The 22,951-nt window shown below is 46.3% G+C and overlaps 1 protein-coding gene across 1 annotated transcript in view; it reads right to left on the bottom strand.

Moving 5' to 3' along the window:
- grk5l (G protein-coupled receptor kinase 5 like) overlaps positions 1-22,951 on the bottom strand; it is a 241,521-nt gene that overhangs the window by 147,016 nt on the left and 71,554 nt on the right. The window contains exon 2 of the mRNA XM_085971231.1: positions 11,876-11,971. Coding sequence (XP_085827357.1) covers positions 11,876-11,971 — 96 coding nt within the window. The remainder of the gene's footprint in view (positions 1-11,875; positions 11,972-22,951) is intronic.

The following is a 22,951-nucleotide window of genomic DNA, read 5'->3' as shown; positions in this document are numbered from 1 at the left end:
GCACGGCTTCAACTGCGGGGCAACAGAATCATCCCGCTCAGGTGGGAGCAAGTAACGCAATACTTTGCAAAACGCCTGCTTGGCCCACCCACTTATTCCTAACCCCATTGTGGGGTGTAATGTTTTTTCCCCCTCTTCCATTGAAATCTCCGAGTAGTTGTAAAAACAAATGTAACGGAGGAATTGAGGAAGGTTCCAAAGATGACTCACTGCCGACAGTGAGAATGTGAAGCGCTCTTCAACAGCAGTTACCACAAACATCCTTTTTCAGTTGCAAAATCATTTGAGCACTAAAGAACCAACTGTGCTTTCAAGAGAGAAAACAAATACTCCACTCACACAACAAACGGTCACGTTCCATTACGGAGAATGCTACCATTTTTTCCCATGCGAAATCGGTAAGACTCGTGCATAGCCGAGTTTGCAAAGAACGGTTTCTTCTTCTGCAACACTGCAATGGGGAAGAGCGTCACCATACCTGGTAAAGAAAAGACTTGCATTTCTACAGCACCTTTCATGACCTCAGGTCGTCCCAATGTTCTTTACACCCAAAGAAGTACTTTTGAAGTGTGGTCACTGTTGTAACTAATAAATCCAATAAGGAATTCTGGAGAAACGTCTTCACCCAGAGAAAAGAAAGACTTGCATTTATATAGCACCTTTCACAGCCACCGGACGTCTCAAAGCGCTTTACAGCCAATGAAGTACTTTTGGAGTTAAGCATGCAGGTGCAGCAGGCGGTTAAGAAGGCAAATGGTATGTTGGCCTTCATAGTGAGAGGGTTCGAGTACAGGAGCAAGGATGACTTGCTGCAGTTGTACAGGGCCTTGGTGAGGCCACACCTTGAGTATTGTGTGCAGTTTTGGTCGCCTTATCTGAGGAAGGATGTTCTTGCCATGGAGGGGATGCAGCGAAGATTCACCAGATTGATACCTGGGATGGCAGGAATGACTTATGAAGAGAGATTGTGTCGATTAGGCTTATATTCGCTAGAGTTTAGAAGAGAGGGGATCTCATTGAAACTTATAAAATTCTAACAGGGCGAGACAGACTAGATGCAGGAAGGATGTTCCCGATGGCGGGGGAGTCCAGAACCAGGGGTCACATTCTAAGGATAAGGGGTAAGCCATTTAGGACTGAGATGAGGAGGAATTTCTTCACCCAGAGAGTGGTGAACCTGTGGAATTCTCTACCACAGAAGGCAGTTGAGGCCAATTCATTAAATATATTCAAGAAGGAGTTAGATATATTTCTTAAGGCTAAAAGGATCAAGGGAGAAAGCAGGGACAGGGTACTGAATTTGGATGATCAGCCATGATCTCATTGAATGGCGGAGCAGGCTCGAGGAGCCGAATGGCCTACCCCTCTTCTATGTTTCTATGAGTCACTGTTGTAATGTTGGAAACGTGGCAGCCAATTTTCACACAGCAAGCTCTCATAAACAGCAATGTGATAATGACCAGATAATCTGTTTTTGTTATGTTGGTTGAGGGATAAATATTGGCCAGATAACCAGGGATAATTCCCCTGCTCTTCTTCGAAATAGTGCCATGGGATCTTTTACATCCACCTGAGAGAGCAGACAGGGCCTCGGTTTAACGTCTCATCCGAAAGACAGCACCTCCAACAGTGCTGCATTCCCTCAGCACTGCACTGGAGTGTCAGCCTGGCCTTGTGTGCTCAAGTCCCTGGAGTGGGACTTGAACCCACAACCTTCTGACTCAGAGGTGAGTGTGCTACCAACTGAGCCACCGCTGTAACTCACTCCTAGGTACCCATTACTCGATATACTAACCATCTGAACCCCTCGATTAGATTCCAGTCTGTAGGTTGTGGGGCTGGAGATTAGAGAGATGGGGAGGGGGGAGGCCATGGAGGGATTTGAAAACAAGGATGACAGGTACCTCCTTCAACTCCAAATCGGGAACCATGGAGACTGAATAATTAACAAACATTTGTTCAAAATCATGAGAGGTGTTCAAAATCAGGAAATGTTTAGACAGAGTAAATAAGGAGAAACTGTTTCCAGTGGCAGAAGGGCCGATAACCAGAGGACACAGACTTAAGATAATTGGCAAAAGAACCAGAGATGAGATGAGGAGAATTTTTTTTTTACGCAGCGAGTTGTGATGATCTGGAATTCACTGCCTGAAAGGGAGGTGGAAGCAGACTCAATGGTAACTTTTGAAAGGGAATTATTTATACTTAATGGGAATTATCTATACTATGGGACTAATTGGAGAGCTCTTTCAAAGAGCTGGCACAAGCATGATGGGCCGAATGGCCTCCTTCTGCACTGCAAGATTCTATGAATCCCGCTGCCTGGTGTGAACTCTGATTTGCAGCACTGAATGAACAAAAACAAAATCATCTCAACTATTTCAATGGGACAACACGAAGAATTTGAGGAACCGAAAACCCCGATTTCCCCCCAAATACAGCTCATGACCACAGAAACCAGCTGCAGTCTGAGAGAGACTGGCACTGCACCTGCGACTACATTTCATGAGCATTCCTGGAACAACCTCAGCCAAGCAGTCCGGACATGCTGGATGCACAGTTACTGCACAATGCTGTGAACCCGAGGAGGGACCACTTACAAGATCATCAATCATTTTAACGGCTCCAAAGCTGGACAACCAACCTTGTGTAGCAGCAGCCAGCCACAATACAACAGGCACTTTACAGTCTTCTGGACTCAACATCGAGTTCATCAATTTCTGACCATAACCTCGGCCCCCATCTTTTTTTCACTTTTTTTCCCCCTCTCACATGGCAGTTGTCTTTCATTCTGCCATCACCATTTACACTTCGTCTAGAGCCATCTTTTGTTTCTTAACTTGTCCCATTACCATCTCCTTTTGTCTTGCACCATCATCCCTTTTGTCATTTAATCTCTCCTGCCTTCCACCCTATCACAGACCTTCCCCTTTTGTTCTTTCCTCCCCTCCTCCCACTTTCCCTGCCCCTGCACTTGCTTAAAAACCTGTCCCATCTCCAGCTTTTTCTCAGTTCTGACAAAAGGGTCATTGACCTGAAACGTTAACTGTGTTTCTCTCTCCACAGATGCTGCCTGACCCGCTGATGTATTTCCAGCATTTTCTGTTTTTATTACAATAAAACAAGAGTTTGTTAAAAACCCATCAGGACAGCTTAGAAAGACAGACAGACTTGCATTTATATAGCGCCTTTCACAACCACCTACTTCCCAAAGCGCTTTACAGCCAATGAAGTACTTTTTGAAGTGCAGTCACTGTTATACTGTAGGAAACGCGGCAGCCAATTTGTGCACAGCAAGCTCCCACAAACAGCAATGTGATAATGATCAGATAATCTGTTTTAGTGAGGTTGATTGAGGGATAAATATTGGCCAGGACACTGGGGATAATTCTTCTCCTCTTCTTCGAAATGGTGCCGTGGGATCTTTTACATCCACCCGAGAGAGCAGACGGGGCCTCGGTTTAACGTCTCATCCGAAAGACGGCACCTCCGACAGTGCAGCACTCCCTCAGCACTGCACTGGGAGTGTCAGCCTAGCTTTATGTGCTTAAGTCCCTGGAGTGGGACTTGAACCCACAACCTTCTGACTCGGAGGCGAGGGTGCTACCCACTGAGCCACAGCTGACACTCAAAGCTTCAGCTCTCTGTGCTTTTCATGTATTGTGGGGTTGGCTGGCTACACACTAAATGCACGATGCAGTCCATTTCATTTCGCTTCTTTTTAATAGAAAACAAGATTTTTGCAAACAGGAAGTAATTGATACTTTTTGAAATATACAAATTATATAAATTCAAGGAATTATGAAATTAGAAAAGTCCATCAGACCTGTTCCCTACCAATAAACCACTTGCAATCTGCCTGATCATGGGTTTGTAATTTCTGATTTTTTTTTCCATTCACGGGATGTGGGCGTCGCTGGCAAGGCCAGCATTTATTGCCCATCCCTAGTTGCCCTTGAGGAGGTGGTGGTGAGCCGCCTTCTTGAACCGCTGCAGTCCGTGTGGTGAAGGTGCTCCCACAGTGCTGTTAGGGAGGGAGTTCCAGGATTTTGACCCAGTGACGGTGAAGGAACGGCCGATATACTTCCAAGTCAGGATGGTGTGTGACTTGGAGCGGAACTTGGAGGTGGTGGTGTCCCCATGCGCCTGCTGCCCTCGTCATTCTAGGCGGTAGAGGTGGCAGGTTTGGGAGGTCCAACTGGTTTGCTGACCGCCTTCAGGGAAGGGAAGTGGCCACCAAACCCAGGCTGGCACACACGACTCCAGTCCTGCATTACATCACCAATACCGTTTGAAGGGGCCTAGCAAGCCACGTGGTTGCAAAACAGGGCAACGGGGGGGATGAGCCATAAATGTGGCCTTGCCAGCGTCACCCATGTCTCCGGAAAACCATTAAAAACGGAAAAACTGAATGACCCCAGGTACAAGCTCCTGGGTCTCAAGGAATGCATGCAACACTGAATGTACTGAACAGTGACTGCATCCTGGCCTGCTGCACGCCTTCTCTGCTACTGCACTTTCCAACCCTGGTGGTGCGTGCACCATGGCCCTTGACCCTTGACCTCGGTTCACTCGGAGAAATGTTCTGGCATGCTGAACAGCTCAAAAGCAACCTTCGTCTGACTTAATGTGAAGGTGCTAAAAGACAGTTTGAAACTAGAGAAACAGAAAACAAGCTGCTTCCATCAAGCACTGCTCGTCAATATTGATGTGGCTGGGACACAGTGCATATTCTCAAAGCATTCCGAGGTCCTGCGGAACCATGGGCCACTATTGTATTTGGCAGCACGAAGTGCACATATCGTCCCTTATTATTTGGAAACATTTAATTCTCAGAAGAATCAGACTGCTTGCCTGTGGGTGTACCAGTTACACAATATATTTTTTAGAATCAGCAAAGAGAGGAGATTTCATGTCAGCCTCTTTCTACAGGAGACATTAGCTGTAGATGGACAGTGAGCCTTGGTGGTGTCATTAGTTGCAAGACTGTCCTCACACCTCTGGGACCTGGGTGTGAATCCAAGGCAGACCGAGGGAGATGAAGCTTCCTCTCTCTGATGGCTATGAGAGTTCGAAGTGAAGAGGATTTAAGAATGTGGACAGTCTCAACCCAACCAGAGTACAGTACTGCCTGTAATATAGCACTAAATTGGCAATGTAACTGGGAGGGGTGGCAAGGATGGCTGGTTTAGGTTATACCCATCAGGAAAGGATGAACAGGCTGGGTCTCTTTTTTTCTTGAAAAGAGAAGGCTGAAGGGTGACCTAATAGAGGTCTTTAAAAATTATGAAAGGTGTTTCTAGAGTAGACACAAGTGTTTCCACTTGTAGGAAAGAGCAAAGCTAGAGGCCATCAATGGAAGATAGTCACCAAGAAATCCAATAGGGAATTCAGAAGAAATGTCTTTGCCCAGAGGGTGGTGAGAATGTGGAACTTGCTACCACAGGGAGTGGTTGAAGCGAATAGTATCGATGCATTTAAGGGGCGGCTGGACAAGCATATGAGGGAAAAGGGAATAGAGAGTTATGCTGATAAAGTTAGATGAGGAAAAGCAGGAGGAGGCTCGAGTGGAGCATAAACGCCGGCATGGACTGGTTGGACCGAATGGCCTGTTTCTGTGCTGTATATCCAATGTAAGAGGGGGAGATGTTTATGATATTTGTGTTGGTGCGCTTCTGAGGTTCGGGCGGGTCATGTCCTTTGATGCCGTTATCCTGGGAGTGTTCAAAGCTGACACTGGGCGACAACAAAACGGTACTGGCCTCCATCACCTCGACTAGCACATCTGTATTTTTTCCCACAGACACTTCACAAAACGGGATTCCAATAATCCAGGTGTTCCGGCCTCATTTCCCAGCCTCATTTCACACCAACACCCATGATTAGACAAAAAGCTGCATTGTACTGTAGTTGGAGACACAGTACGCAGAGGGAACAGCGAGCTGCGTGTAACTTAAATGACCTCACTCTCAGTGTTGTTGAAAGAATGTGAAGCCAGAGAAGGAGGCCATTTGGCCCATCCTGCCGTGGGTAGAGCTGTCCAATTAATCCCCCTCCCTGCTCGTTCCCCATAGACCTGCAAATATTTTCCCTATTGAATCTGCTTCCACCGCCCTTTCAGGCAGCGCGTTCCAAATCACAACTCGCAGTGTAAAAAAATCTCTCCTCATGTCGCCTCTGGTTCTTTGGCCAATCACATTAAATCGGTGCCCTCTGGTTACCGACCCTCCTGCCACTGGAAACAGTTTCTCCTTATTTACTCTATTTAAACCATTCTTGATTTTGAACACCTCTATCAAATCTCCTCTTAACTTTCTCGGCTCTAAGGAGAACAAGCCCAGCTTCTCCACATCCCTGGTACCAGTCTAGTAAATATCTCCTGCGCCCTCTCCAAGGCCCACACAGCCTTCCTAAAGTGTGGTGCCCAGAATTGGACACAATACTCCAGCTGAGGCCTAACCAGTGTTTTATAAAATTTTATCACAACTTCCTTGCTTTTGTACTCAAATGCCTCTATTAACAAAGCCAAGGATCCTATTTTTTCTTTTTAAAAACAGCCTTCTCAACTGTATACTTCCCTCCAGTCTGAAAAACAACGGTTCACCACTACTCTCTGATTCTGTTCCTTAGCCAATTTTGTATCCATGCTGCCACTGTCCCTTTAATCCCATGGGCTTTAATTTTGCTAACAAGTCTATTATGTGGTACTTTATCAAACACCATTTGAAAGTCTATATACACAACATCAACCCTCTCCATTACTTCATCAAAGAACTCGATCAAGTTACTCAAACACGATTTGCCTTTAACAAATCCGTGCTGACTTTCATTTATTAGCCCATAGGTTTCCAAATGCCGATTAATTATGTCCCGGATTATTGTCCCTAAAAGTTTCCCCACCACCGACGTTAGGCTGACTGGCCTGTAGTTGCCGGGTTTACCCCTCTCCCCTTTTTTGAACAGGGGTGTAGCATTTGCAATCCTCCAGTCCTCTGGCACCACCCCCATATCTAAGGAGGATTGGAAAATTGTGGCCAGAATCGCCACAATTTCCACCCTTACTTCCCTCAGTAACTGAGGATGCATCCCATCCGGACCGGGTGACTTTTGTACTTTGAGGTCTGTCAACCTTTTAAGTACCCCCTCTTTATCTATTTTTATCTTATCCAATATTGCTACTGCCTCCTCCTTTACTGCTACATTGGCAGCCTCCGCTTCTCTGGTGAAGACAGATGCAAAGTACTGATTTAGTACCTCCGCCATGCCCTGTTTCCAGAAGATGATCTCCTTTTTGGTCCCTAATTGGCCCCACCCTTCTTTTGACTAACCTTTTACTATTTATGCGCTTATAAAAGACTTTTGGGTTCCCTTTTACATTAGCCGCTAATTTATTCCCGTACTTTCTCTTTGCCCTTTTTATTCCCTTATTTAGATCTCCTCTGTATTTTCGATATTGCTGAGTAACAGTTGGACGCGGCCCAAAAATGATTAATTTGTTTCCTACATTTTAATTATTATTTTCCCTGTGTTTTGCCCATGAGTGGAAATCCACTGAGGAAAGTGCAGAAAGAATGGCCCTGTTATTTATACCTTCCAAAATGCATGTGCCTTGAGCAGCGGAAATGGCTCACGCACTCGCAAGCACGCCTTCCGCTGTGGGCCCCACACATTGACAATGGTTAGTTTGGTGATGCTCACAGTCACCCTGCCTGCTCGGTTTTAGACATACTTCTCTGCGTGGGTTACTAACGGAGCACAAATGAGCTCTCATTTCCCCTGAGGATTACCAGCTTTCCCCCATTGCCAGGGTCCCCATTCCCACTGAGATACAAAAATTCCACAGACATGGCGGCACTTCACTTCCGAGCTGTTAACCTGGCTGAGGGAGTGCGGAGTCAGCGGAGAGATTTAAGGAAGAATTGGTAAGACTGCGATTCGACAGCGAGATGGAGACACTGGTTCAGCCTCCACCACTCTGTCTGCAAGGGGTGTGTGAGTGTGTGTGTGTGTGTGTGTGTGTGTGTGTGTGTGTGTGTGTGTGTGTGTGTGTGTGTCGAATTCTCTGCTAGCAGTCTTTGCCAATTGTTGGTGTCCGCCCAGTGGCCAGCACCCTTGCCTCAAGAGTCAGAAGGTCATGGGTTGAAGTCCCACTCCACAGACTAGGGAACAAAATCCAGGCTGGGGGAGCGCTGCACTGTCAGAGGCGCCGTCTTTTGGATGACACATTAAACTGCCTTCTCAGGCGGATGTAAAAGATCCCGTGGCACTTCTGGAAGAGGAGCAGGGAGTTCTCTCAACCAACGTCACCAAAACAGATTATCTGGTCATTAAAACAGTGCTGTTTGTGGGAGCTTGCTGTGCGCAAATTGTCTGCTGCGTTTCTCACATTACAACAGTGACCACACTTCATTGGCTGTAAAGCACACTGGGCCGCCCAGAGGTTGTGAAAGACGCAATAGAAATGCAAAGCCTTTCTTTAAAGGAAGGGTAACTCTGAAGCACTGATTCAAGATTAACCTTAACAATTGGATAAGGCTACACAAATTGCCAAAAGCAAATCTATCATTCGTTACCCTCCCACCTATATGTGCAGTGCAGGCACTTACTTATCTGTATCACATTTCACCGACCACTGCTCTGTCTATTAGGATTTTATCTTATTTCTTGTGGATCGCTAGCTGCTTCCTTTGACTGAACGACTTTCCTGTTTCCCTCCCTGATTACCATCTGCAATCTTGACCTTTTCGCAAGAGAGTCTCTGAATCCAAGTAATTGATGTCAATTTGAAACTTTACTCCGGAGATTTAAAAAAAAAAGTTATTTTAGATTTCCTAGAAAAATGGCAGTATTCAGGGAATTTCAGTTAAAACATTACAGACACGATTTAAAAGCCATTTTTCATTATTGTAAGGCACCGTCTAGATACTGCAGTAGAGATAAAGGAAAACCAGGAATGCTGGAGACAAGCACCACATGTCCGAACTCAAAAGTTAGATGATATCATTGGCCCACGTGTCAACAAGCAGTTTTCAATGCATTAACAGAGATTGGTGCTATACCTGGTGTTAGGTGCCAAACCAGAAGCCAGCCCTGATGGAAAATTGAGCACGTACGGTGTACATTTGTTTTTATTTCTCAGGAAGTGGGCAATGCGGGTGAGGTCGTATCTATTGCCCATCCCTATAGCTGCCCTGAGAAGGTGGTGTTGGGCCTCCTCCTTCAACACTGCAGTCTTGTGGTGATAATGCTCCCACAATTGTGTTTGGTAGGGAATTACAGGATATTGACCCAGCGACAATGAAGGAAGGGTGATATATGTCCAAGTCGGGATTGTGTGTGACTTGGAAGGAAACTTGGAAGCGATGGTGTTCCCACGACATTGCAGCTCATCCTTTTTGGTGGTAGAGGTCACAGGGGAAGGAGTTGTTGGCGAGCTGCAGCAGAGCATCTCGTAGCATTGTCGAAGAAGCTTTGACGGGCCAGGAGGTGGGCCACTCGTCACTGAATGCTCAGCCTCATCCCTGCTCGTGTAGCCAGTGGCTACTACAGGTCAGCAAAGGCTACTTTCGTTGTTGGAGGAGTTGTGAATTGAGCTGAACACTGTGGAACCATCCGCGAACAGCCCCACTCCTGACCTTATGACGGAGCGAAGATCATTGATGAAGCAGCCGAAAATAGTTGGTCCAAGGATAAGTTATTTAGTTTTCTCCTGGAATTTTCAAATCCGCACAAATTCACAAGGAGAAATTCAACCTTCAACCCACGACTGGCTGTCCCTCAAGATAGTTGCCCAGATGGACATGTTTCCCAGCACTGGGATGGGTGAGATTGCTAAAATCACTGGTCTTTACACATTGCATCACGGTAAAGAAGAGCATGGTGACATCAGAATGCAGCAAAAAAAAAAAATTCAATATATTACTTAGCAACTACAGATGTGCAAAACATCACAAGGGTATGAAAAGTGATTGATCGAGGCCACAAGAAAATAAATTAGCGACATAAGCCACTGACACCTTCCATCATCATTGCACATATCCAGATACCCTCAAAAAACATATTTAATATCATGCTCAACAAAGGATCTCAGTCCTAAAAATTGGGACCGTTTCCCATTTTTCAGCCTTGCCAAAAACTCTGCACCCTTGCCATCGACTCCATTTCCCCATCATGGCTAACCGGACTGCACACAACCTCATGTTCTGTTCAACCCAGAGTTGAGCTTCAGAACCCCTATCCTCCACTACCAAGGTAGCTTTTTTTTATTTTTTATGGGATGTGGGTGTCACTGGCAAGGCCAGCATTTATTGCCCATCATTAATTGCCCTTGAGAAGGTGGTGGTGAGCCACCTTCTTGAACCGCTGCAGTCCGTGTGGTGAAGGTGCTCCCACAGTGCTGTTAGGTAGGGAGTTCCAGGATTTTGGCCCAGCGACGATGAAGGAACGGCGATATACTTCTAAGTCAGGATAGTGTGCGACTTGGAGGGGAACTTGGAGGTGGTAGTGTTCCCATGCGCCTGCTGCCCTTGTCCTTCTAGGTGGAAGAGCTCATGGGCTTGGGACGTTCTGCTGAAGAAGCCTTGGCGAGTTGCTGCAGTGCATCTTGTAGGGGGTACACACTGCAGCCACGGTACACCGGTGGTGGAGGGAGTGAATGTTTAAGGTGGTGGATGGGGTACCAATCAAGCGGGCTGCTTTGTCCTGGATGGTGTCGAGCTTCTCGAGTGTTGTTGGAGCTGCACTCATCCAGGCAAGTGGAGAGTATTCCATCACACTCCTGACTTGTGCCTTGTAGATGGTGGAAAGGCTTTGGGCAGTCAGGAGGTGAGACACTCGCCACAGAATACCAAGCCTCTGACCTGCTCTTGTTGCCACAGTATTTATGTGGCTGATCCAGTTAAGTTTCTGGTCAATGGTGACCCCCCAGGATGTTGATGGTGGGGGATTCGGCGATGGTAATGCCGTTATTTCCAGCTTACTTCCATCTCTGCAATATTGCTTGTCCCTACTTTACGCGACTGCCGTCAAAACCCTTATCCGCACCGTCATCATCTCTGGACTCAACTTCTCCCTACATGCCAGCCTTCTGCCCTCCACGCTCCATAAACTCCAAAATCGCTCAAATCTCCACCACCTGCATCGTGTCCAACACGAAGCCATCGGCATCCTCCTCACTGACCGACATTGTCTCCTCATCCACCAATGAATCAAAATTCAAATCTTATCCCTCATCTACAAATTGCACCATGGCCATACCCCAACCCGACCTCGTCCATCCTCTCTGACTCTGGCTTTCTGTGAATACCCTACCCCGTTCCACTTTGATGGCAGGGCCTTCAGTCGCCTTGGTCCTACTAGAATTCCTTGCCTCAACCCTTCTTACTTCTCTTTCCATCTTCATTAATCTCCTCAAAACTAATCTATTCTCCCAACATAGAAACATAGAAGATAGGAGCAGGAGTAGGCCATTCGGCCCCTCGAGCCTGCTCCACCATTTAATGAGATCATGGCTGATCATCCAAACTCAGTACCCTGTCCCTGCCTTCTCCCCATATCCCTTGATCCCTTTAGCCTTAAGAAATATATCTAACTCCTTCTTGAATATACTCCGGCTTGGCTTCCTCCGAGAAGCACCTCCAGGATGTTTTGTCCATGCTGAACGCACGATATAAATGCAAGTTAGTGGTGGTGTTGTTGCAGTACTTGACTTTGCTCGCCTCACCTCCACCTTTTGAACCTTGGTGGTGAGCAGCACTCTGGGCCTTGATGCTTGGTTTAGTTTTCTCAATTTAAAACAGAGTCTAAACACAAACAGAAAGGTAGGAGTTCCTCAAATCACAATTCCTGACCCTCAATATTTGGTAAATACACTTACCTAAAATTTTCCGTAGATCTTCACATTGACTGATTTGAGGAAACCGAAGGATTTCTTTCCATTTTTTGCTTCTTCCTTTCCGTTTCCCTCCCCCACCTATAAATTTAAAAGCAAAATGTCGTTAAGAGTGAGATGCATGTGCCCTTTTGCCTATACAAGTGTAGCTTGGGTCAGCCAGCACAGGAGATGATGGGGTCACGCGGAAGCGAGGGATTGAAATGGTTAGAATCAGACAGACAAGTCAGATCGCTCTCAAGCGCGGCTAACTCTTAACCGGGCCGGTTTCACACAGCTCGTCCTTGGAAATGATTTCACGAGGCTGTGGACTTTCTCAACTGCCTCAGACACACACAGCAGAGTTTGGTTTTCCCCACCCTTCAGAAGTGGGGGGGTTGGGGGCGGGGGAGGAGTCCTCATCTCCCTTACACACAACAGGGGGGCATCTAAACATTTGCACAAGACACAGATTAACAAGCAGGTGGGTAGGGCTTTCGAGGCAGTCATCTCACCAATGTTTCAAATGACGGCATAAAGCCCATTAGTAAAGATAAGGCTGCTTATAACTATCTTCTGAAAGCACATTCGGCTCACCGTTGAGCCCACTTTTGATTTTGATAGCATACCAAGTCAGAGGGCACACTGTCTAATAGGGACACAAGCACTTACCATGGAACACACAAAGTATTGGGCCAGTAATTCCGGTCCCAACGCGCGAGTACGGACGGGGTACTCACGCGTGGGCCCGTTGGAAGTGCCGGATTTCAGCATGCACAGCGCATGCGCGGGAAACCGTCATTTCCTCCAAGGGTTTCAGAGGTCCAACGCGTGTGCGCAGGACTCTGCGCGCACGCGTTGAACTTCCTTCTTTTTGACAGGTTTGCCCGTGTGCAAGGGCCTGAACTTTTTACACATATAAAAAGGAGGCGTAAGGACTGGGTTCTTGAAGGTAAGTGGTCTATTATTTAAAATTATTACATTTTTTCCACAGCTTCATTGTTTTTAAGGACTTTACAGTAAGGTAAGTTTAATTTTAGACCCGATTTCTTAAAAAATTATTTTTTTCAAAAATTTTATTAATTGTTTAAAATAGTTTTTTTAAAGTTATTTATAGTTTATTTAACTATTGGGATGTTTTTTTAAATTTTATTTACAGTTAAACTAGTCTTTTGGGCGCCCGTACTTTTCATGAGTTTGACAGTTCTTACTATCAAACTCATGAATGAAGTTTCCCCTCCCGATTGGCTGCACAGTGCTCACCTGATTCCAGCCGGCACATCGCACTAACTACGCCGCTGGATCAGGCAAGCACATCGCGCCGACATCTGAACCGGGCCAGTGACAGGAATTCCAAGCAGGCCCAGGCTTCAGATGTCGGCGCGCCAGGTGAGTGCACATCGGGGGCTGGCACGCGCGGCAAGCACCCGATCCTAATTTCTGGCCCATTATTTTGCTGCTGAGGTGTTTAATCAGGCCAGCTAATTTAAGGTCACAAGGGTCACCTGCTCCACACCCTAAGGTCAAATTACTGTTGGTGGGGGGGAAAGTGTGCGGATTGATAAACACTTATATGTTGCTGGTTCTCAGTGAGGAGAACCCAGCCTCTTCTTTAAAAATGCTTCTGACACTCGGAGGTGTGATGGCCGTGTTACACCCAAGACACAGACAGGCAAATAGGTCTTGACTTCGTTCTATTTTTGAGAGTTTTTTTTAAAAAACGGCAGCCGGAAGCCAACAACCAGAGCATATGACGTCACTCAATCCCATCAAGAATTACTCCATCATTGCTGAAGGTTAAAACAACAACAGAAGACGCTGGAAAGACTCAGCAGGCCAGGCAACACCCGTGGACAGAGAAATAGAGTCAACGTTTCAGGTCGAAACCCTTCTTCTGATGAAGGGTTTCGACCTGAAACGTTGACTCTATTTCTCTCTCCACGGATGTTGCCTGGCCTGCTGAGTTTTTCCAGCATCTTCTGTTGTTATTTTGGATTTCCAGCATCTGCAGTATTTTGCTATCATGTTGCTGAAGGTTAACCTAGTTGATTGTTGTACACACCAATCTGTTTACTGGGAATCAGTCAGTGTAAAAAATACGCACTGTGTACGTCAGAAATGCTCGGCTTTCAGTAGCCAGGATTGCCATCATCAATCAAAAGCAGCAGCAAGTACAGAACAACTTGAGTGATTCCGTTTTCTCCAACCTGTAACAAGTCTATAACCTTCTTTCTTAAAAAAGGGGCTAAAAGTTGCCCAACTAAGAAATAAATGCCTTACACTGACGATTGGGGGAAATGACCCAGTTCATAAATAACATGGAATGATGCGAACAACTCAAGGGGTTTCTTTGTAACAGTCCAACTGCTGGACTATCTTGCCTTTATGTCACAACTTCCAGCAATTTACCACAAACTCCATCACCGGTGACGCGATTGATTTCCCCTCCTTTATTTCTCCTCTTCTCTTCTACGCCAGACATCAACTCCTTGTGGGGATATAGAATCGTTTCCCTACATCACAACAGCGACTACACTTCAAAAAAGTACTTCATTGGCTGTGAAGCGCTTTGGGACGTCTGGTGGGCGTGAAAGGTGCTGTAGAAATGCAAGCCTTTCTTTTCTTCCACAGAAATAGAATTATAGAAATTTACAGCACAGGAGGAGGCCATTCGGCCCATCACGCCTGTGCTGGGCGAAAAAGAGCTACCCAGCCTCATCCCCCTTTTCATGTGATTCAATGAGTTAGCTTCCAGTACCTGAACCAAGTGGTCATTCTTTGTGCGACAGTGCTGGCCAGCTGACTATTTGACCGCGGAGCCTAATCCTGCCTTGACCCTACGTCCGCGCAAGTGTATTTCCAGTAGGGGTCAGCGGATGGTTATCAGAAGCAGGGGGGGTTTGAATCAATGGCATTCCACCATGGGTAGGTGCGGACGTTGCACCTTATATCACCATGGTGATGGCTCCATAGTCTTCCAAGCATGTCTTCCCAGGTCACGGAATCAATGAATGGACATTTCCTTTAAAACTAACATTCCAAGGGTGTTAAACAACCAGTGTATCGTCCATTATCTCATTTAAAGCCAGGAAACCATTGTACTAGCAGTTAATAACAGTCAGACACATTCACTTTACAACCGTCTTCCTTTGTTTTTACATCATCTCAATCACTTCCTCCAGATTTGAACATGAAAGCTGTTATCCCCACTATGATTTAACAAGTCAAGGCAGTGGATTGTTGGCAAAACATTTCACTCGTAGAATGGTCCATGGTTCTCCGGCAGATTTACATTCAAAACTAAGGCGGGATCCGTTTTTGATGCCAATCACCCAGCACAGAACGATATGGGTCTGTTTTTTTTGTTTTGCACAACATTAGCACTCCTACTGCTAGGAATAAAGGACAAGGAGGCATCAGGCCTCGGTGTAGCACAATAGAGAACTACTCGGCTAAAGGGGGCATGTCCGCACCTTGGCGCTGGATTTTCTTTCATTTGTTTAGGGGATGTGGGCTTCGCTGGCAAGGCCAGCATTTATTGCCCGTCCCTAATTGCCCTTGAGAAGGTGGTGGTGAGCCGCCTTCTTGAACCGCTGCAGTCTGTGCGGTGAAGGTACTCCCACAGTGCTGTTAGGGAGGGAGTTCCAGGATTTTGACCCAGCGACGATTAAGGAACGGCCGATATACTTCTAAGACAGGGTGGCGTGTGACTTGGAGGGGAACTTGGAGGTGGTGGTGTTCCCATGCGCCTGCTGCCCTTGTCCTTCTAGGTGGAAGAGGTCGCGGGTTTGGGAGGTGCTGCCGAAGAAGCCTTGGCAAGTTGCTGCAGTGCATCTTGTAGATGGTGCACATTGCAGCCACGGTGCGCCGGCGGTGGAGGGAGTGAATGTTCAAGATGGTGGACTGGTTTCCATCCTAATCTTCCAAAATCAGATTGCCGCAATCTTGGTTTTGCCCAAGAGTTGTGCCTACACAATAGGAAATAAGGTCACCTCTCTGCCAGACATCTCCCCTGCTTTATTATAGAGACCAACTTGCATTCATTACTGAATCTGCGCAGCGTTGCTCAGTGCTGGCTGTTTTCACCATGCTGCTTCGTAGCAACTGGAATAAAATATGCCACTGTGTAACACAGCCAAGTGTGGTACTGAACATGAAGACATGTTGCATATTGGTACAAAATGTCAGCTGTGGCTCAGTGGGCAGCACCCTCGCCGCTGAGTCAGAAGGTTGTGGGTTCAAGTCTCACTCCAGGGACTTGAGCACAAAAATCAAGGCTGACACTCCAGTGCAGTACTGAGGGAGTGCCGCACTGTCGGAGGCGCCGTCTTTCGGATGAGACGTTAAACCAAGGCCCCCGTCTGCTTTCTCAGGTGGACGTAAAAGATCCTATGGCACTATTTTGAAGTAGAGCAGGCGGAGTTCTCCCCGGTGTCCTGGGGCCGATATTTATCCCTCAATCAACATCACTAAAACAGATGATCTGGTCATTATCACATTACTGTTTGTGGGAGCTTGCTGTGCGCAAATTGGCTGCTGCGTTTCCCACATTACAACAGTGACTACACTTCAAAAAGTACTTCATTGGCTGCAAAGCGTTTTGGGATGTCCCGAGGTCGTGAAAGGCGCTAAAGAAATGCAAGTCTTTCTTTTCTTTTTAAAGACCTTTGTGATAGCAGAATACAGGAATATGCATGACCCACATATTCAAAATCAAACGAAATTCAGCCTCAGTTTCCCGGTGCAGTCAAAGCAGCGACAGATGATGCAAGTTGGCGGTTGATCAGTTAATCTGGGGTTTGAAACGGAGCATTGTGCACTGTCACAACGTGACCACAGGCATGCTCAGTTTCCACAGGGCAGACAGTTTCACACACAGCAAATGAAGAAAAAATTGACTGGAACCCAATCCAGATTGCACATGGCAGGCTGCCAAAAAAAAACTCTACATACAGGAGGTCAGCGGGAGGAAAACAAATGTTTTTCCTACAAAAATCCACTGATAAGTATTTCCGTGTGGTTATAGTTGGTGGCCAGGAATATCGCGCTGTTGTAACAAATCTCTGATAACTTTATAGTTCCACGAAAACCACAGCTCCCCTCGAGTTGAAGGGCGAGAAGTGAAGTCCTCCTCTTTCCCACAGTACGAGCTGAAATCATTTTACCTGATTCCAAGATTTTCAAAGTTCCATTTATTCAGCAATTCAGTTTTAAGACAAGGAAGAGAAAGAACTTGCATTTATATAGTGCCTTTCACAACCCTGGCACTCCTCAAAGCGCTGCACAGCTAATGACGTACTTTTTACAGGAAACTCTGGTTTATCCGGAGGTTGTATGTCCGGAATACTCGATCTAACGGCAAAAATCAGGAGCCGTTTTCTGTAAGTTTTTTTAGATCTCGTTCTTTTTTTTCCCCCCAGTCAGCCGCTGCAAGGTCTGTAGCTATAGCAACAGCTTCAGCTAGAGACGCTTGCAGCTGCAGCCGACTCTTTAGAAGCTGTTGCTATGCAACAGTGTTTGTTGTCAGATACGGAGATGAAAACCTCCGTATGCTTCAACATGAACTTTGTATGTCCGGCAGTTTTGATAGATCGGCAACACGCCGGTCCCGTCAGTGCCGGATATCACAAAGTTTCCTGTACATGTAAAGAAAGACGTGCATTTCTATAGCGCCTTTCACGACCACTGGACGTCCCAAAGACTTTACAGCCAATGATGTACTTTTGAAGTGGAGTCACTGTTGTAATGTGGGAAACTCAGCAGCCAATTTGTGCACAGCAAGCTCCCACAAACAGCAATATGGCAATGACCAGATAATCTGTTTTTGTTATGTTGATTGAGGCATGAATATTGGCCAGGACGCCAGGGATAACTCCACGGCTCTTCTTCGAAACAGTGCCACGGGATCGTTTACGTCCACCTAAGAGAGCAGACGGGGGCCTCGGTTTAACGTCTCATCTGAAAGACGGCTCCTCTGACAGTGCAGCGCTCCCTCAGCACACACTGGAGTGTCAGCCTAGATTTTTGTGCTCAAGTCCCTGGAGTGGGACTTGAACCCACAACCTTCTGACTCCGAGGTGAGACGTGCCGCCCACTGAGCCACGACTGATACTTCTGGGAAGACGTGGCAATCGGCATACAGCAAGATCTGGCAAACAGCAATGTGATAATGACCAGATAACCTGTTTTGGTGACGTTGGTTGAAGGATAAATGTTGGCCAGGACACCGGGGAGAAGCCTTTGAAGTAGTGCCACGAGAGCTTTTACATCCAGCCAAGAGGGGCAGATCTCATCATCCAAAAACACTTCTTCAGCAATGCACTGGGGGTGTCTGCCTGGATTCTGTGCTCAAGTCCCTGGAGTGGGGCTCGAACCCACAACCTTCTGACTCAAAGGCATGAGTACTACAAACAGAGCCACGGCTGACACCTGACACTCAGCGTCAGAGGGGTGCAACGTTTCAGAAACGGCCCAAGAGAACGGAGTTGCACCGTTGTACAGGGCCTTGGTGAGACCACACCTTGAGTATTGTGTGCAGTTTTGGTCGCCTTATCTGAGGAAGGATGTTCTTGCCATGGAGGGAGTGCAGCGAAGATTCACCAGACTGATACCTGGGATGGCAGGAATGACGTATGAGGAGAGATTGGGCTTATACTCGCTGGAGTACAGAAGAATGAGAGGGGATCTCATTGAAACTTATAAAATTCTAACAGTAATAGACAGACTAGATGCAGGAAGGATGTTCCCAATGGCCGGGAAGTCCAGAACCAGGGGTCACAGTCTAAGGATAAGGGGTAAGCCATTTAGGACAGAGATGAGGAGGAATTTCTTCACCCAGAGAGTGGTGAACCTGTGGAGTTCTCTACCACAGAAGGCAGTGGAGGCCAATTCATTAAATATATTCAAGAAGGAGTTAGATATATTTCTTAAGGCTAAAGAGGTCAAGGGATATGGGAAGAAAGCAGGGACAGGGTACTGAGTTTGGATGATCAGCCATGATCTCATTAAATGGCGGAGCAGGCTCGAGGGGCCGAATGGCCTACTCCTGCTCCTATCTTCTATGTTTCTATGAGTTTGCACACCGTGAGCCTCGCTCCCCGAGGGCTTTGGGTCTTCAGTACAAAAATGAGCCCCAGTGGGTTTATCTGCTGAAAATCAGTTTTTTGAAAATAAGCCAGCATCAAAATAGCAAGAGTTTGTTTTTCCACTAAACGGTCCCTTCTGTCTGGAACCTTATTCTGCTTCATCAGTCACGTCTGGTCATCCGCAGTTCCTTCTCCTGATGCAAATAATTGATTATTGTAAATAATTGTCGAGAGATTCCCTATTTCTCGGTATGCGGTGCTCCGTCTCTTTTTTTTTTAAAAATGCAGCCCGCTCTTGCTCTTCCTCCTGCCTAGTTTCTCAGTGTCGTTCAGAATGTCCGGAGACCAGGCGAGGAAGGGACGGGCCCACCTTTCAGTGCTCTCATGAGAAGCTTGTATCTTACTCCATGAGGTCTGGCAGGATCAGTAGCGCGGAATTAAAAAGATTTGATGATTGTGGGCAGATTCTTACTTCAACAGGAGCTAGTTTTGCCTTCGTGCCGAGGGAAAACCCGCAGTGAAGTCGACGGGCATCATACTAAAGCCAATGAGATTGTTCATTTTGACAAATTCCACCCCCCACACCACACTCCAAACAATGTAAAGTCTAGTCATCAGTTCTGTCTACACATATTCTTTTTCTAAATGGACAAATTTCATCCTGAGCCTGTTCTGCAATGACTGAACAGACTAATTTCTCCTTTTATTATGGGAGACCAAACACAGATTGGGTGACCGCTTTGCGGAACACCTCCGTTCAGTCCGTAAGGGGGACCCCGAGCTTCCGGTGGCCTGTCACTTTAATTCTCCGCGCCATTCCCACTCAGACCTCACCGTCCTCGGCCTCTTGCATTGTTCCACGGAAGCTCAGCGGAAGCTCGAGGAACAGCACCTCATCTTTCGATTAGGCACTTTACAGCCTTCGGGATTCAACATAGAGTTCAACAGTTTCAGATCATAACCTCGGCCCCTATCATATATATATTTTTTATCCACACTTTTTGTGTGTGCTTTTTTTTCCCACATGGCAGCTGTCCTTCATTCGGCCAGCGCAATTCACACTCCATCTTGAGCCATCCTTTGTTTCTTAACCTGTCCCATTACCATCTCCTCTTGCCTTGAATATCTCTCAATGTCTCTTTCCTTCTCCTGCCTTCCATCCTATCACAGACCTTCCTTTTTGTTCTTTCATCCCCTCCCCCATTTCCCAGCCCCTAAACTTGCTTTCCATTTCCTGCTTGTTTCCAGTTCTGACGAAAGGTCTTCGACCTGAAACGTTAACTCTGTTTCTCTCTCCACGGATGCTGCCTGACCTGCTGAGTTTCTCCAGCATTTTCTGTTCTTATTTCTGGTTTTATTAGATGGATTCAGCCATTTTTACTGTTGTCTTGAAGATTACTGCAATTATACAGGGCCCTGGTGAGCCCACACCTGGAGTATTGTGTACAGTTTTGGTCTCCTTACCTAAGGAAGGATATACTTGCCATAGAGGGAGTGCAACGAAGGTTCACCAGACTGATTCCTGGGATGGGGGGATTGTCCTATGAGGAGAGATTGAGTAGACTAGGCCTATATTCTCTAGAGTTTAGAAGAATGAGAGGTGATCTCATTGAAACATACAAAATTTTTACAGGGCTTGACAGGGTAGATGCAGGGAGGATGTTTCCCCCGGCTGGGGAGTTTAGAACCAGGGGGTCATAGTCTCAGAATAAGGGGTCGGCCATTTAGGACTGAGATGAGCAGAAATTTCTTCACTCAGAGGGTGGTGAATCTTTGGAATTCTCTACCCCAGAGGGCTGTGGAGGCTCAGTCGTTGAGTATATTCAAGACAGAGATCCTTAGATTTTTGAATATTAAGGGAATCACGGGATATGGGGGGATAGTGCAGGAAAGTGGAGATGAGGTAGAAGATCAGTCATGATCTTATTGAATGGCGGAGCAGGCTCGAAGGGCCAAATGGCCGACTCCAGCTCCGATTTCTTATGTTCTTATGATTGAAGTCCACAATTGTGTCCATTTTTCTACAAAAAGGGAAACCAGTGCCTTGCCTATAAAAATATATGAAGAGGCAGCAAACCTGTCATCAGGGTCATTGGTTTATAGAGCCGAACCATAGGAAGAGGAGTAGGCCATTCAGCCCCTCGAGCCTGTTCCGCCATTCAATTAGATTTGTATCTTGATTCCATCACCTTTAATACCCTTGCCTAACAAAAATCGATCTCAGTTTTGAAATTTTCAATTGACCCCCCAGCCTCAACAGCTTTTTTTTTGGAGGGGGGGGGGCAGAGTTCCAGATTTCCACCACCCTTTGTGTGAAGAAGTGCTTCCTGACATCACCCCTGAACGGCCTGGCTTTAATTTTAAGGTTACCCACCCACCCCCCCCCCGCCTTGATCTGGACTCCCCCCACCAGAAGAAACAGTTTCTCTCTAGCTATCCTATCAAATCCTTTAATCATCTTAAAACACCTCAATTAGATCACCCCTTAATCTTCTATACTCAGAGGAATACAAGCCTAAAACTAAGCAACCTGTCCTCATAATTTAACATAGAAACATAGAAGATAGGAGGAGTAGGCCATTCGGCCCCTCGAGCCTGTTCTGCCATTTAACGAGATCATGGCTATCATCCAAATTCAGTACCCGGTCCCTGTTTTCTCCCCACATCCCTTGATCCCTTTAGCCTTAAGAAATATATCTAACTCCTTCTTGAATATATTTAATATATTGGCCTCAACTGCCTTGTGTGGCAGAGAATTCCACAGGTTCACCACTCTCTGGGTGAAGAAATTCCTCCTCATTTCTGTCCTAAATGGCTTACCCCTTATCCTTAGACTGTGACCCCTGGTTCTGGACTCCCCGACCATCGGGAACATCCTTCCTGCATCATTAACCCTTTTAGGAACAAGTCAAGCTGGTTTTTTTTTATTGTTACATGAGATTCGGGGATTGTGTTGTGCTTCGAGGATTGCAGTCAACTATTGAAACGGACAACTGAAAACCGGGGTTCATGATGGAAACCAATTTTCCAAGAGATTGGTCGAGGCACAAACACTGTGCTGGGCACAGCAGCTAATGATGGTGCAGTAGAAATGTATTTGAAATACTGAGAGGTAGTTTGAGAATAGATATTTAGCAGAGGGGGAAGGAATCACCTTCTTTACTCCGAGTGTTAAGTGTTTTGGACACTCAGTGTTAGGGTTGTAGGGGCAAACGCAAAACGCTGAAGCTGACGAGACTAGAGGGACAGGCGTCAATTGGCCAAGTGTCCAAGTGGCCCTCTCTCATTCTTACTGTCCCCGATATAACTCACTGCCCTGCGAGAAAGCTCTCTGACGGTGGAGAAAATAAACCAGTTCAGCAACTGGTAAACAAGTTAAAAATACACCGAGAGAAAGGAAAATTTGTCAAACATTCGGCCACAGATTCCATGCCAGATGCAGTCTTGTCAAATGGAAGAGGGGCCAAAACATTGGCAGAATTGTTAATCGCATCCTTCAAACCGTTGGGGGTTATTTTCAAGTTGGTGAACACAAATATCTTTTTAAGTATATTTAAAACTTGGCCCAAAAACAAGGTTACGGCTGGGATATTACGCAAGTTTTTTTTTACTGCTTTACCTTCCCTGCTGCCTCAATAACCAAATCCCATGATTAAAATATACAACTGATAGAATTTGCCTAGCAGCGAGTTTGCTTATAGTGCACACGTCAATGATCTTTTCCTTTCTGCGATCACACGTTTGTGCCTCTCGTTAGATCATCTGGTAGAAAATTCCACTGTGTCTCGTTAACATGCAACAAAAGGTTTGCTGGCCGTTCAAGCAAAACATCAAAACAAGTTCGGCCTGGCCAACATCAGCTCTTTTGACGTCTCTTGCCAGTCAAGGAACCTGTAAATATTGTGTTTGATGGGCGGTCTGCAGGGAATTTCCAATCATTAGTCTGGTTACATACACCGTGCAATACCTTCAGCGCTGTCGAGCGCATCGGTCAGTC

This window comes from Somniosus microcephalus, chromosome 30 (genome assembly GCF_052327205.1).
Source record: "Somniosus microcephalus isolate GS21.2 chromosome 30, FLI_Smic_1.0, whole genome shotgun sequence".
Lineage (NCBI taxonomy): Eukaryota > Metazoa > Chordata > Chondrichthyes > Squaliformes > Somniosidae > Somniosus > Somniosus microcephalus.
Note: the sequence above shows the minus strand (reverse complement) of the source record. Positions and strands in the feature narration are given on the sequence as shown.